General features: G+C 36.3%; 1 protein-coding gene across 2 annotated transcripts in view; it reads right to left on the bottom strand.

Moving 5' to 3' along the window:
* The window catches only part of RIMBP2 (RIMS binding protein 2), a 146,686-nt gene that overhangs the window by 63,521 nt on the left and 67,712 nt on the right, over window positions 1-15,453 (bottom strand). For both annotated transcript variants that reach the window (XM_086474078.1, XM_086474077.1), the window contains one exon: window positions 2,258-2,347. In XM_086474078.1, coding sequence (XP_086330204.1) covers window positions 2,258-2,347 — 90 coding nt within the window. The remainder of the gene's footprint in view (window positions 1-2,257; window positions 2,348-15,453) is intronic.

Genomic DNA, 15,453 nt, shown 5'->3' with positions numbered 1-15,453 from the left:
GTTCAAAAATGAGCAGTAGTTTTATCTGTGCTGCATAACAATGCACAAACAGCCTCATTTGCTTGGATAAAGTTGACCTCTTTTTCAGACTGGCTTTCAAGGGTGAAAAAGAATAAATTATTTTAGGCAGGTTTTCCCCTTCAGGGCTGAGCTTGATCTCTGTTAGAATTTTCCTCCAACCTCCACAAAGTTTCACATTGTACATTTTCACACTTTCTGAATAGTAAAACTAATCTAAACTGCACAGTCTATCCTCAAACTCATTGTGCGTGTTAAGAAAGAAAAGTAAACAACAAACAAACAGAAATACCCAAGTAATTCCCTCAGAAAACCTGTTACACAAGAAGGAAAACACAAGGTTTATAAACATTCGGGGTGTAATACAAAGATTGCATATTGTTAAAACTCTTAAAAGTGAGGGGGTACACTTAAAGCAAGTCTTTGATCCTACTGAGGCTGTGATAATTTAGTAGAGCAGGCATCCAGAACTGTTGCATTGTACCTTCCTCAGTATTTACTGTATTTGAAGAAAAAAATTCCCATAGTATGACAAATTCTGACACTACAATAGTAAAAGGTAATTTTTTTACTAACTTATTAACTAAATTTCTTTTACTAGGTTTTTTCAATGAACCTCAAGTTTTTCAATGTACTGAGAAAAACATTACCTACAATAGAGCATTATTAACTGCATAGAATCATAGGATAGGTTGGGCTGGAAGGGACCTTTAAAGGCCATTCAGTCCAACACCCCTGCAGTGAAGCGACCAGGGATATCTTTGGCTACATCAGGTTCCTCAGAGCCCTATCCAACCTGACCTTGAGTGTTTCCAGGGATGGGGTTTCTACCACCTCTTTGGGCAACCTGTGCCAGGGTTTCACCAACATAGTTCACTTGCTGATAGTAAGTGCACTAACATTTTTAGTCTCACCAGCGTACTGAGCCTTCACCGCATTAATGCTGCATGCTGCTCCTGGGTCAGCTAGAATATAAAACTGCCTAAGTACAACTTTATGTGCCTTGTGAAGTAAAGAGTACAGGCAATGTGTAAACAACAATAGAGAGACGAGAAAAACATTAAGAAAGAGAGAAATTCTAGATGGATGAATAAGTGATGCTACAATACACATAGCTTCCTCCTATCATAAAGTTGTTATTACACAGTCTTTCTACATAAAAACAATTTAAATTCCTCAGCAACAGGAAATTTCAGGTCTGCTTTGGTAGCAGGTGCTACACACAAAAGGCAGAGTACATGCATAACCATCTCTTTAGTAATTTCCATTGTCTCAGGGACTTAAATAGACCTCTTCTAGTTTGGAAATTCAGCAGTGGGCTACTCTGTGACACATGTATGTCAGAGATATCAAAGCACGCAGCTACCACTGTTTTGCAAGCTTTGAGGATGGGCTTTCATCAGAGTCTATGCGAGTTACAGCTCTTCTGATATGAATGAGGTTGCTGAGCAACTCACTTAAGCCCTGTAGAAATCCCAGATTGGAGTTTTATTTTTAGCTAAATGTAGCCCTGCAAAGTGGCTGGTTCATGATGTTTCTTTCACTGAACGCATATGTGGTGAGGTAAGGCACATCAGCCTCTCCTCCCATGCTAGTCGTGCCGTGCAGTATTTGCCATAGATATAATCACACCGTAGTCAGAAAGATATTTTTTTGTCCCGTAAAAGGCACAAAGAAGAATTGAAGAAAAATGCATGCTATTAAAATAGTTTTTTCTATCAGGACCTGGAATAGCTGAGACTATTCCATGCTATAGGGGAAAAATCATCTGCTAAACAGAGTTTCGGATATTTGCTGTTGGAGAAGAGTTTTTCAACATTTTATTGAGAAATTTTAAAATTCAAAGAAAAAATACATAAGGATAGGAAAAAGATGTGCTAGACAATAATTATTTCTATCAGTATTTTTCAGAGAAAGAAGGGAATTTTTCAATCAAGCCTCATCAAAATCTCTGAAAATGTCTTTTTACCAAAGCCTAATACCAATTTACAAAGCTAGTAAAATATGTCAGAGGAATGATGTACCTCTCTATCAGTCTATCAGTGTGTCTTAAATTTTCACTTCAAAATAACGTTTGTTTATAAAATAAATTTTTGTAATTTATTTTTAATTAAGATATTTTATGTTCTCGAGTAGAAGCAAGCAAATCAGAAAAAATACTATACAATCCACTTGTATGCACTCTGCAGACTGATTTCTGTAACAAATGAATGTGTGAGATCTGTGCTCATGATGTTACCTGGTCATATTGCAGTGCTTTGTGGGACACACTTGCATACTGAAGGCTCAGACGATTCTTTTCTTGAACAGCATCCTTCAGTTCATTTTCCTAAAACATAAGTAAAGAGTGTTGTTTATCTCCATTACAGTACATCTTATTAAGTGCTTAAGGAAGCAATGTTTTTGCATTATTTGGTATTAACAAACTACTAAGAGTAATATCAGGCACAGAGCCAAAGGCACTGAAGGTGCAGGAGCAGCAGATTAGCTTGCAATTACAGTTGGCTCTATTGTAAACCCATGTGTTTTCAGTAGATGATCTGATTAAAGATGTGCAAGCAAAGAGAGATGACCTGACTTCACAGGCCTAGTGCCCACAAAAATAATAATAAAAAATCTCCCTCTGAATGTAACAAAGAGCTCAAACCTGGCTGCCTCACTTAAGAGCTGGGAAGACAGAGAGACTTGGCTCCCAGGAAAAAGCAGTGCTCTCAAACGTAGGTCTTCAGAAGGCATTTTGAAGGCAAAAGCCAACAACTGGAACGTATACTTGAGTAAGTGCTTTTATATTCACATATTTCACTTGTAGTGTATATTATTTATAATAGATGTACATACACACATTCTAATAGAAACATTTTTAGAATCTGGGTAGAGCATCTACATACTACAGTATGAGCCTTGGCAGGCAAATCAGATGGAAGTCAAAAGGTGAGTAACCTATGCCTAAAGGTCAAGGTATTAACTACAGCCTCAGGAATGTATGTTTACTTATTTAGACAGCACTGTAAGAAAGAAAGAAAAAGGAAAAATAAATAAAACTCAGTATGCAGTCAAAGGTCACACTAGAGGGGTGGAAATGTTTTGCCAGGTCACATAAATCATAATACATGCAGCTCAGGAAAAAACAGCAACATCCTCGGATATTTCTGACAATTTCTTTTTTGCACAAGTTCACAAAGGCAGTTGTCTGAGATTGAATCTTAAATTCAGTTCCTTGTGAAAGCTGTAATCAGTCGTGCTGGGCAATCTGTAATCTACCTCCTACAGTGTTCATTATACATTATCTTCTGAAGACATTGGTTATATTTTCCAAACACTATACTAAGGTGGGCAAAACTGGGCCCACTTTTGAGTGATTTGAAATAATTTATGATTATTGCACCATTAAAATCCACACTATCAGCAGATTTCTCTACTAATTCTGTTAACGTCTTAAGAAAAACTGTTCAACTACTGCTTTATCTCAATTTCTTTTTAAAATTCTCACTGTGGAAAAAAAAGTTAAATTGCCAATTTTCGATTTGCCAATGTAAGCCCTCAAAAAGAAATTTAAAGATTCTGATATTTAAATGTTTTTCATACTCCTTGAAATAAAAAACCTGCTATTTTAAGCACACCTTTCTTAAATCAATTTCAAAACTCTCTGCACACAAGATCCTAAATCATTTCCTAAGATTCACTACCTGAGCGTCAGAACTAGTGAAGCTTACAGATTTCTGCCTAATGGCTACTTGACTAATAGCTAAGAAGGTGTGATCAGAATTCAAATCTGATTGAAACTAACCATTGGGTTAAAAATCTATAGGGTCAGCTAAACAGGTAGTATGATCATGTGAATATTTGTTCTCTATAGAAAATTAGATTAAAATGTCAATTTTATAAAACATTTCACATAGAAGAGGCCATTCTGAGTAACAGTGATTTTAAGATATCAATTAATTCCGCAGAAGATAGTGCATTTCTGCCCACACCTGGAATGCCAGTACAATATTTAAATTTGAACATAAACAAAGGATGGTGAAAATTAGTTGAGCTTAAGTAATGACATGTTACCATCATTGTACAGCATCAGAACACCTCATCATCTGTGGGAAGCCAGTCTCCTGACTAAGCATTAAGTACTACTGTACTGAACTAAACTAAGATGACAAACTGCAGAATATTCACAGTCTCCTGACTGCAGATATACCTGTCATGTCACACACAAGCTCAGCAATTATAATTTCTCAAGTCTGTTAAATCTGTTGTTCAGGGTGCAATTAAAAGCGGCAGTCAGGCTCTGAGCAATGAGTAAGTTCTGAGGGCCAAAAGGAGAAGAACTTCTTAGCTCCTGTTGCATTTTCAAACGTGTGAATTTAATCAGTAAATATTTTTATAATAGCAAATTGCACAGAACAGTTTCTTGTGTATGCAAATAGATCATTTCATCCTATTAATTGCTGAATGTCACATGTAAAGCATTGTGTGTCTATTTCGCACTTTACAAGGTGAAATAAGCTACACTACCTGCTCTGAAACACCCTTAAAATTGCAGGCTTTTGTCAACAAAAGTCAACATTGACTTTAATGGGTCAGTTTACATTTGTTACAAATCAATAATGCTCAGCTGACTTTGACAAATGACAATGAATTACCAGGTTTTAATACTGTTATTAAAAGGAATTGAAGCAGAAAAGGAGTGGGGAGGGAAAAGAGAGGAGGAGTAGTTGATGGCAATCTAGGCCAGCATCTTTCACACCCTACTTAAATTCTCCAGGATGGAAAACTGATGGCACAGCAACTGGGCTGGCTGTTAGTCCTACCTGGAGAAATACATTTTATCATGTTATTTGCAAGGATGAATAAAAGTAGGGCAGTAACTATCCCAGTTTCATTGGTCCTTAGTTATAAGCCTATTTCTTTTCACTTATATCTCTGATCATCATAGGGGCAATTTCTCTCAGTATTCTTTTGCATTTGTCAGGATAAAGCCTGTCTATTTTCCCCATCCCAACTAAATCCGTAAAGATCAAAAATGTGATCTGCTGATTCCCGAAACAACAGCAGGAATTACTGGCATACTTCTAGCCTAAAAAATACACAGATATAGACCCAGCAACTAAAATTCAGGTGCAAAATTTCCACTTGCAGTATTTGTAATAAGGATAGAATGTATTTGTACATATTATCAGTGTGTTTGGAAGAGACATAAATACATGTACACACATATTTAAATGGCTTGCTTTCAGAAAAAGCATTAAGGAACAAAGAATAAATGACTCATCATAGGTCTCAGAGCAACAGTACATGATAAAAGCCAGAAACTGAACCAAAGTCTTGCAAATTTTAGCCAAGTTCCTTTATTGGGCTATGTCTTCTGGAAATGATCCAAGCCATAATCACTGTCAACTCAGAAATTCCCACAATATTAGTTTTTAATTTGTTGAGTTGAGTCATCTCTCAACAGCAATGAACCCTTACACCAGGGGCTCCAACAGAAGAATTCTGGTAGATACAGCTGCAATGGTTTAGCTACCGCATAGTATCATCAGCCATGCCCCTGAAAGTAACCCGTGATGTGGTTAACTGCAGTAGCACACACTACTGCCCAGAGGAGAACGCAAGCTAGTTTCTGCATAGTATACATGAATAGTAGTACTTCAACACACAGTCGTGTTCTCTCTCAAAATTCCTCATGACCAGTTTCTCCAGTATTATGTGTTTCCAGATTGCTGTTACTTGGAGAAACACACTTACAGTACTCATTATGGCTGTGAAATACCACCTGGATTTTGCAAATGACAGTTACGCATCATTGCAGTTTGAGATTTTCTAAGTCATTGACTTTCCTTAAAAATATCCACCTCAGCATTTTCCAGATTAGTTAAATATAAACTTTCTACAAAAAAAGACCAAAGTTAATGCCAGCTACCGCAGAATTAAACTCCACTCAACAGGGAATTCATATATTTAAAAAAGAGAACTGAAGTCATATAGAGGAAAATTATGATTTTATTGTTTTGTTCCAGGTACAAACCAGAAAACTCAAATTTCTGGTATAAACTCTTATTGGCCCACAGTCAGTCTCTGAAAGTTGCCAGCTCAGAAGTGCTGTCATAGCACCATTTGACTGGGGCCAAAGTGGCACACAAAAAGGTGGTTTTCATTTGGAGGGAACCCAACACTTTTGACTATCATTTTACTATGTTGTGAGTTGTCTTCTTTAGGATTTTATGGCTGGATCCTGAAAGAGCTTTGGAACTTCAAATACATTTTAAGGGAGACAGATGCCTTTTGAAAATCCCAGCTTCTCACGCTTGAAGGCTTTGCTTCCTTAAGATGCTATACTGAAATAAATATTTTTCCATTCTCTCTCCTTTACTTGGCAGCTAGCACTGAATGCATTAACAACAGGGCAACACATATCACTTTAGCTCTTACAACTGCCAATTCCAAACAGAACCTCTGAGTCAACAGGAAGAAGAGGTCAGCAAATACATAGGGCAGCCATCACAAATGACAGACTTACTGGCAATAGGCTGGATACGTGCTTCTGGCCTCCAGCTTGCCTGTGAATTCTAGGGATTCTCTGCTACAGACTTCCTCACTCAATTTAATAACTCTACCAAATTCTAAAGAGAACCTGCAAAGACACACCACTCTGTTAGTACCTGGACCTAAGAGGAGATTTTGTGGGATTTCACAATTCATTTTGGAGCTCAACAGGATTGAGTTTTTTCAACTTCTTGACAATAAACCAGCGCCGATCCAAAAAAACAAACCTGTGGAAAGCATTACCAGGCACTCTTACCTCATCCTTTCTATTTTTATATACAAATAGCTTTTGACTTCTTTTTACAAATCTAATGAGAGTTTTGTATTTTCTTCTCCTGCTGCCCTCTCCCCTCTTCTTCATTTATTCACCGCGTGTAGCAATTCTGGCAATTTAATTGTGCCTAAGCAGAAACATTTTACTAGAGTCAGATGAGCTCTACCATTTAACCTATGTAAATCAATCCACTGCAGCTGTTAATAAAGACAAGTAGAGTGAAGATTAAGAACTCATCAAGCTACTTAGTCCAAGACACTGTATAAAGGCAAATGCTGACTAAATGTTAGCAGACTAATGTGCAAGTGAAAAGGAAGCAGTACTTCACACTTCCAAAAAAGCTTCTCACCAGTCTCCAGAGTCATGACATTGGGTTTCAATTATTAGTTGAACAGTCTGTCACCCCTTTCTAATGATGCTGCTAGACAATACCCATTTTAAAAAATCAAGAGCTTGAAGCAATTTAATTACCAGTCTAGTATGCATCCAAAAAATTTACAAACAGAGAAATGAATGTGGGAAATCAATGATAAGGAAAGAACAATAAAAGCTGTATGTAGAACTATCTCACCTTACCCCAGATAAATTTGAAAGTATTGTACAGGTTAGCATCAGCTAACTGCAGAACAAACCAAGCCCAAACTTTTTCTGATGTACGTAGGCAGAAGTTGCACAGAGCTTAGATTGGTCCTGCTTAAGCTTTTTACCAAGCCAAATACAAGAAGCATAAACCAGACTTAAGTATCCTACATGTGGTGGTATGTCAGTCAAGCTGTATTCATGTCAGGACCATAAATAGCACAATTTGCAAAAAGAATCTGAAATGCCTTTAGCATGTCAGACAAAATTCCAAACAGCAAGGATATTTCCTGCTGGATGTAAGGAATGCTTCAGGCATTCTCAGCTCAGACAGGCATTTTGATTTAAGAAAACAACACTAAGGATGATCTTTTCAGAATCTGTGAAGTAAACTGAATCAGAAAATTGACAGCCCTCCCAAACGTATACAAACACAAGCAGTCCTGCAGTGTGCTATTTTTAAAGAGGTGCCCAGAGCACTACATGGATTAAAAGACTCACACACAAGTACATACTTCACAAAACATGAGACGATTAATAAAGAAACATCCATGAAAAATTAAAAATAAAAATTAAAAATAAATTATGTTACCTTATATATAAGTTGCATCTTTTTAAGTGCAGAAATCAAGGCAAAAATGTGTGTTCGTAACAGATCAAAAGTAAAAATTCTCCTACGGATATGAGGACTGACTATAAAAATTCGTGGTAGGAGGATGACTTCTGTAGATTTAATACAATCTGACACCACTGTCTGGGTAACAAGGTTCTACATTGCCTGGAGAAAGGCATCTGTTGCCCTGTGTGCTAGTTTGCTCATCCATCAATTATTTTTGTTTAAAAAAATGTTATACACTATCCATTTATTTGTAGCTCTTTTTCTTTGCAACTTATTTCTGCCAGTAACCTGGAATGACTGTATTAGAACAGTCTGACTGTAATCCCTTGTGAGAGTTCTCTATTTTGATGATACACAAATAGAATTAATCCAAGAGAAAAGTGAAAACCTCTAGTCCACAGGTACTTAAAAAGGAAAAATGAAGAATCTTCTGATCTTTTCTCGTGTATTTTTGCACTGTAAATGACTCGCTTCTAAGGTCAGGTTCATCACCACCAATTCATTTTTTTCTTCTTGTAAGAGCTAGATCTTAAAGGCAAACCTGACTCATCCTGAATAGTACACAGTAGAACTATTTAAGAACCTCAACATGGACAAGCTAGCAGAGCTGGGCTGAGAGGCACAGTCTGTAAAACAAACTGCCATTACAACCTTTCTGATTTTCTCTTTGTAATTAGCATGTGGATGATGCAAGAAAAATACAGGCTGTCCTGCATAATTCCAACCACAACGTAATACAGCACTGAACAAAGTGGAACCAGAAGCAAGCAGAGAAAAATGGCTTTCACAAGAGATGTTGCTGTTCTGCTACTGTTAATGTTCTGACACCACTGTCATCATATCTGACAGCTTTGGCTGCACACCAGTAAGATAAAAGTGGGATCAAAGAAAGCACCGAAAGATGCTGAATGTTCCCTCCCTGTCCTGTGAAGGATGCAGTTCTATCCAGTACTGGTTTCCAGTTATGAACTTCTACAGTTAGATGGTTGCATTTTTAATAAATTATATAATATGTTAGTGAAAAACTATTAAACACAATGAAAAATAATCAAACTAAAGACTTTTTTTTTTTTTTTTTTGAGGTGTTTTACCATTTCCATTTGATTCTTCTGCTCAATTGCCATGATGAAGTACATACTAACAATTAGTACAGGAAAGTAACCAGACATTTAACATTTAAAACCCAAGGAATTTCTACAGAGAATATCAACAGGCATGCATAAGGTTTTTCTGCCTCCACTCTTAAGATATAGGAAGACCTACTCAGAAAAGCCTGCAATTTAAATAAAATCAATAAATTAAAAATAGGAACATTTCCATGCAAATTATACTTTGTGCTAACAAAGGAAAACAAATGCAGCTTTACCCCTCTAATCAGTAGGCTGAATTTAGCATAAGAAACACTATATAAAAATAGCACTTCTTAAAAAGCACTACTAAATAAGGAACTCAGGAACTGTAGCAGTTTATTGGACTTGGAAATCACCACTGTCTTGGCACCACAGCAACCAGGACCAGATGTTATGGAGGCAGCATGAACAACTAATGCATGGTATTATTTTTCACATCAGTAGGTCTAGTAAGATAACAAGCTTTGTGCCTCCAACTCATTTCATTCACACTCTTTTTGTCTTGTCCTTCAGAGCATTAGCTTTTCACACAACCATTTCTCATTACTTGTCCACACAATATTTTCTACCACCTCAAATCCATCACTGAAGATTGTTCATCACACTCTCCATCTTATTTCCTTTGCCAATGGCATATAGTATGAACATTACAAAACCCTCTCATGACTTTTATAATGAAAATGGATAAAGTGATAACTTTAGATACATCTAAGTGCAATGGTTTTATTATAGCATCCATACTCATCAATAAATTACTCAGCAGACATTCTAGCAGCAGCTGTTTATAACAAACTACCAAACATGCAAGTTCTCTTCGAGACATTGTTTTTGGACTTAATACCTACCATGGCTGAAGGAAGTAATCATGAAGATAGTAAAAAAGCAGACATTCACCACAATAGTATTATTTAGCAGTTGCTATTATGTTCATATTTTACGATGCCTTGCTTCCTCCATGAGGTATGTGGAATGCATCAACTAGACTCTACACTCAAAAGCAAAAGACCAAATGTCTTTGCACACTTCCCGTTCACAACACAGATGGAATGAAGCCTCTCACTGGCAGCAGGTGACATTACGGTTTTTTTCTTTTTGACTTCTGCAGAAAGTACCAAACACTATCCTAACAAGCAAAGACAGCAATTATATAACTTTTTTTTTCACTGTCATCTTTTAAAACCTCCTCAGGATTTGCAATGGAATGTTATTATTGGATAGCTGTTTAATTCCTTAATGACAAAATCATACATAATCTTGTGGAAAAGTCTTGTACAAATGCATAGCTGATAACTGAAGAATCAATTCAAGGTAATGTCAGGCCTATCAACTCCAAAGAAAAATAAAGGGTAACAGAGACATCAGTTCTCATCAATAATGAGTTATTTATGTACGTTAACACTGTAACACTTTCAGTCTAAGACTGTTCCAATAACTAAAATAATGCAATATTGATAATACTTTCATCAGTGACCATATAAAAGTTACTTTGATAGGCACAAGTTTTTAATACAAGCTTTGCACCAAAGTAATTCTACCACTGACAACACAGCTGTTCCTGATTTAGCCACCCAGAGCACCTCTACAATGTGCTTTAGCTTTTGTTCAGTTACACTCCTCAAGATACTCCCTCACCTCAGGTTAGCCAAACTTCTACTTAGTGTATTCTTTAAAAAACAAACACATTTGTGTTTCACCTTTCAAGTTACATCCAGCTGCTGGGAACATAAACATAGCCAAAGATACAATAAAAGTACTGCAGCCTTTAGTAGTGAATTAATTTTAAACTTAATATTACAGCAGTGTTTTCCTTGGGCAGTATTAGAAAGTTAATCAATTTGATTTGTGGGCTGAAGGAAAATCAATATTTATTCAGGGGTTTTTCTTTCAATTTGTTTTACACCCACTTCTCAAGACAATAAATTAACCCACATATCTGAGAGACAGAGGGTCTAATTCTCATCTACCGTGGCACAGTTCTAGTTCCTTCAGGGACGACTTATACCCAAGGGAAAGAAAAATTATCCACTGCTAAGGGAGAAAGGAGTGAACAACATCCTTGGTCTTGTATTAAGGCACAAAGGAAACACAGCATGGCTTAAAAATTAACCCTATTTGAATGCTGGTACCAAGCTGGCATGGTCTGAAGGGGACTTTCCCTACTGCTCCCTTGACAAGTATTTCCTTTTTGTTTTACCATCATACTGCATTTTTTTTTGTTTCATATCTCCAATTGGTAGCAAATTGTTTTTTGCCTTGGGTCGAGTGGATGTGCTAAAGATCTACCTTATTTTTGTAGGTCAAACAAAATGCCACCGAGTATTTAAAAGCAATTAAAACGCATAGTGTGGGTTTAGTGGTTTCTGCACATGTGTGAATTTCCACTTGCACCTTGTGATAATTCATAAGGAACTTGCTATCCACTTTTTCCACTTACTTCGATTTCACTAGTGGCAGAACAAACAAAATACATCAGACAAAAAACACGAACAAAGTTGTTCTGGTCGCCACTGGAGCTCATTAGGGATCAGGCTGCAAAAGAAACCATCTATCTAATTATCTACAAAGGCGTTAAGGCTTCCATTTGCTGATCTACAGAACACAGACAGAAGACTGGGGAACGGCAATGTGAACTCAGAAATCTCTCAGCAGAATATCTGACGACCTTCTAAAGACCACGTACGTTAGTATTCTGCTAACACACCAATTGCAGATGCTTTTATATAGGAATAGCTCATGGAGAGATCTTGTCGACTTTGACTAATTGTGCTCATTGTGCTATTTCTTATAAAAGAAAATTCTTATTCTTACTGAAATAGAGCAAGTCATTTCTTATTCCATTTCACTGATAATTAAAGTACAATTAGTTAGATCAGCGTTCATAAATATTTCTCAAAAACCTTTCCTTTTTGTCATGCACAAAGAGGAGAGAACCGCAAACAAGATCAACTGTTGTCATGGTAACATCATGCTCCAGCAGGTGAAAAACTCAGTCCTGTGGAAATAAAAAACAGTGAAATGTACTGAACCTAAGTATAACATCAACTAAAGCTCAACAAGCTGGTTTTTTCATAGATTGGCATATTTTTAAGCAAAATATTTAGCGGTAACTGTTAAAAAAAAAAGTGTGAACTCTGGTAAGAGTAATAATTCTATTGTCTCAGAGTAATTTTATTAGGCAGGAATTTATGTTGATACGTCACATAATTTTGGAAATCTCTATGCAAAGTTTAGCATAATTTTTAAAAATTATAAGTGACTTGAAAACAAAAGATAATTTTTCATTTCAAGACAGATATAAGAAAAATATGCTGAATAAATTTCAGGGTTAGATGCCAGAAGCATCATTCAAAAACAGCTCTTCATGCTCCAAAAGTTCTGTTTTCAGAACAGATAGTACTACAGCCCTCAAGTCAGACTGTACAATCAATTTTTCATCTTCTGTTAAGCTAAGATATTGTATAGATAAACAGTAAAGAAATTTATGAGTTAATCAAAACAAAGTATTATGGGCCACTGCTTTTTAAGAAAAGCTTCACAAAACTAAGTTTATCATTCTATGGTTCAACCAAATCTCCCTTAACTAAACAAGTTTCTGCCTCAAAATGCTTCATTCCCATTTACAGAGACTGGAACAACAAGCTTGGCATTCCTTCCTTCGGGAGAACAAACACACAGGTAAGTCATGAAGCTTTCTTTTCATCCACAGGGCTCTCAAACAGTGGGAAATCGCCATCTACCATAGTCTATTAATCAAAGCTGTTTTCAAACCATTTTCAACACAATTTAAAAACTAGAAAAAAAAATGGAATTTTATGTCATTTCTTACATAAAACAACATTGAATCTGAAAGGGCTATATAGTTTGTTCTAAACAATACAGATATAATTTTCCCCATCCATTTAGCAAAACGTAATGACTTAAAAAAAAAATCTTAACAGTTTTACTATGCATGTACTTACAGGTGTTAAAATTACACACACTATTTTTCTAAGGATTCTCAGGAAAAATACATAACAAAACAATGAGTTTAAACAGCCTGCCAGTCAGAATTTGAAATTTATTCGTTACTCACAGTCCTTGGGCAAACAATGAGTGAACTGTTCATCCTTCCTAAGTGCCAAAAAAGAGAAGATGGTTCTACCACCCAACTAAAGCAATGCTGTTTATCCTTTTACTCAATATCATCTGAAGCCGTGTTGCGAGGACATCAAGAAGAAATACAGTAGCTAGCAAATACTAGAATTCACAAAAAAATATGTTGTGAGGTTTTTTTTCAAATAATATGTAAGTATTTTATGTGAACTTTAGTTCAATCTTGAATGTCAGTAAGGTACCAAACTTCATATTAGGCACTACCCAATTAGAAGAATGTCCCTGCCTAAATATATTATGGTTTATTTTTTAAAGCGTAAGACAAACCATGGACTAGAATCAAGTCTAATTAATATATAATTTTGGAGGTAAGAAATCCTCTGCGTATGGAAAGTAGCTTTACAGTTTTTAACCAATGGCTACTTGAAGACACTTTGCAGCTTGGAGTCAAAAAAATGGTTTTAGGAAAGGTTATTTGACAGAGTGCAAATGAAGAGGGTGAGAGCAGTATCTCCACAAGAATAATATTTATATATACTTATATATACTTATATATGTACATGCTGAGGTGGTCAATAGTTTGTACAGAAAACCTGGGAGAAATACATGATATCTGTTTTTCACAAAGAGAAACTCCTTAATTAAGACACAAAAATGTTCATTGATTTTGGATTCCTCTGCTGGTTGTGGACATCCCTGAAAAACTGGGGCAGTTACCTGCAATGTGGAAATGTGGTCTGAGATGATTCGACTGGCACTGAACAGCAATAATGAAAACAGTCAGCGACAGATACTAACACAAAAATCCTCCTGTGTATCAGACTCTACACAAACGGACAAGTCTTTAAGCCTTTAAGAACGACCACAACTTCTTACTTTGCTGTCGTAAGTCTGCTCTACACCTCTGTAGTCTAGAAGGACAATTTTCCAGGCATTTTTGAGGAGAGCAGAACACAGACAGAATACTTTGTGTTAACATATCGTAAGAAACAACACAAAAACTAAACAACGTATTTACCATGTTACTTTTCCTTACCTTCTCTTTCCTAAATCTAATTGATGCTGCCAGAAAGATATTTATATATTATTCTGCTTAGAATAAAATCAAAAGAAAACCAAATCATCAAGGCCCCAATTCAGGCAAGGAACTGCTTAAAAGCTGTGGGATATTGAAGCAATTTACCTGAACCCCATAGTATTTTCCTCTTCATTAAACTCTGACACAAATCCGAACAGAGTCCTGACTGCTTTCAACAAGGTAGAAAATCGTCAGCTAGAAATCTGCATTGAAGTTCCAATCAAATTCATTTCTTTTCTATTTCCAAGTCTTAGCAAACATACTATTTGGCATCTCCAATTAATCTTAAATTTGCTTGAACATGACTAATTAGGTGTATATTACCCTCAGCCTTAAACCATTAATTATTTCATTACTTAGAGTTACACGTGGTAGCAATGAAATGTATTTCGCCCCCACTTACTCAGAAAGCAGTCCTGTGTATATGCAATTGTATCCATCTTCCCTCCTTAATGACACAGGCAAACAGAGACAGTGAGAGTTTCTTTCTGCTCATTCAAGCTGCACTGCATCATACTCTTAAATTAAAATTAATCTTCTTTACTAGCTGAAGCTGACCTTTTAGCCAGTGCCTGGAAAGAGAACATCACTCCCCTGGGGGCTGTTCAAGGGGAGGGCCTTCTTGCGCCTGACACCTCTCAGCCACCAGATGAGATGAGGCAAAGGCATATTAAACCGGGTAATTTGGAAAGGTACGATTAATATTATTTATAGAAGGAAGACTAGCGAGCCATGCTTAGCTTCTAGCTTCCCTGAGTATCTGAGGCAGGGAAGCTTTTTGTGATCTGTAACATCAGTAAATATTCACATTTTGGTTTATTCTTTAAAAGTCAATAATTAACTGCTTGAGGCTCAACAGAAAGACTCTGTAAACTCAGTTTCTGCATCCAGCTTGCTATTACTATATCTCTGAACTAGACCAGGACATTCTGGGATTTAAGGCATTTGTATTAATTTAAATAACCGAAGTTTATTCATAGTTGTTTCCAAGATATAACCTCAACACCTTCGGGAAGTGCTTATGTTTTTGCTACTTGCTCATTTATTAAATGAGTTGTGTAAAATAATTACAGAGACTGCAAAAGGATTTTGCTTTCTGTCACTCAAAACAATCTGAGCACTAGGA

The sequence above is a fragment of the Leptosomus discolor genome, chromosome 16, assembly GCF_034619465.1.
Source record: "Leptosomus discolor isolate bLepDis1 chromosome 16, bLepDis1.hap2, whole genome shotgun sequence".
Taxonomy (NCBI): Eukaryota; Metazoa; Chordata; class Aves; order Leptosomiformes; family Leptosomidae; genus Leptosomus; species Leptosomus discolor.
This window is presented reverse-complemented; position numbering and strand designations above follow the sequence as displayed.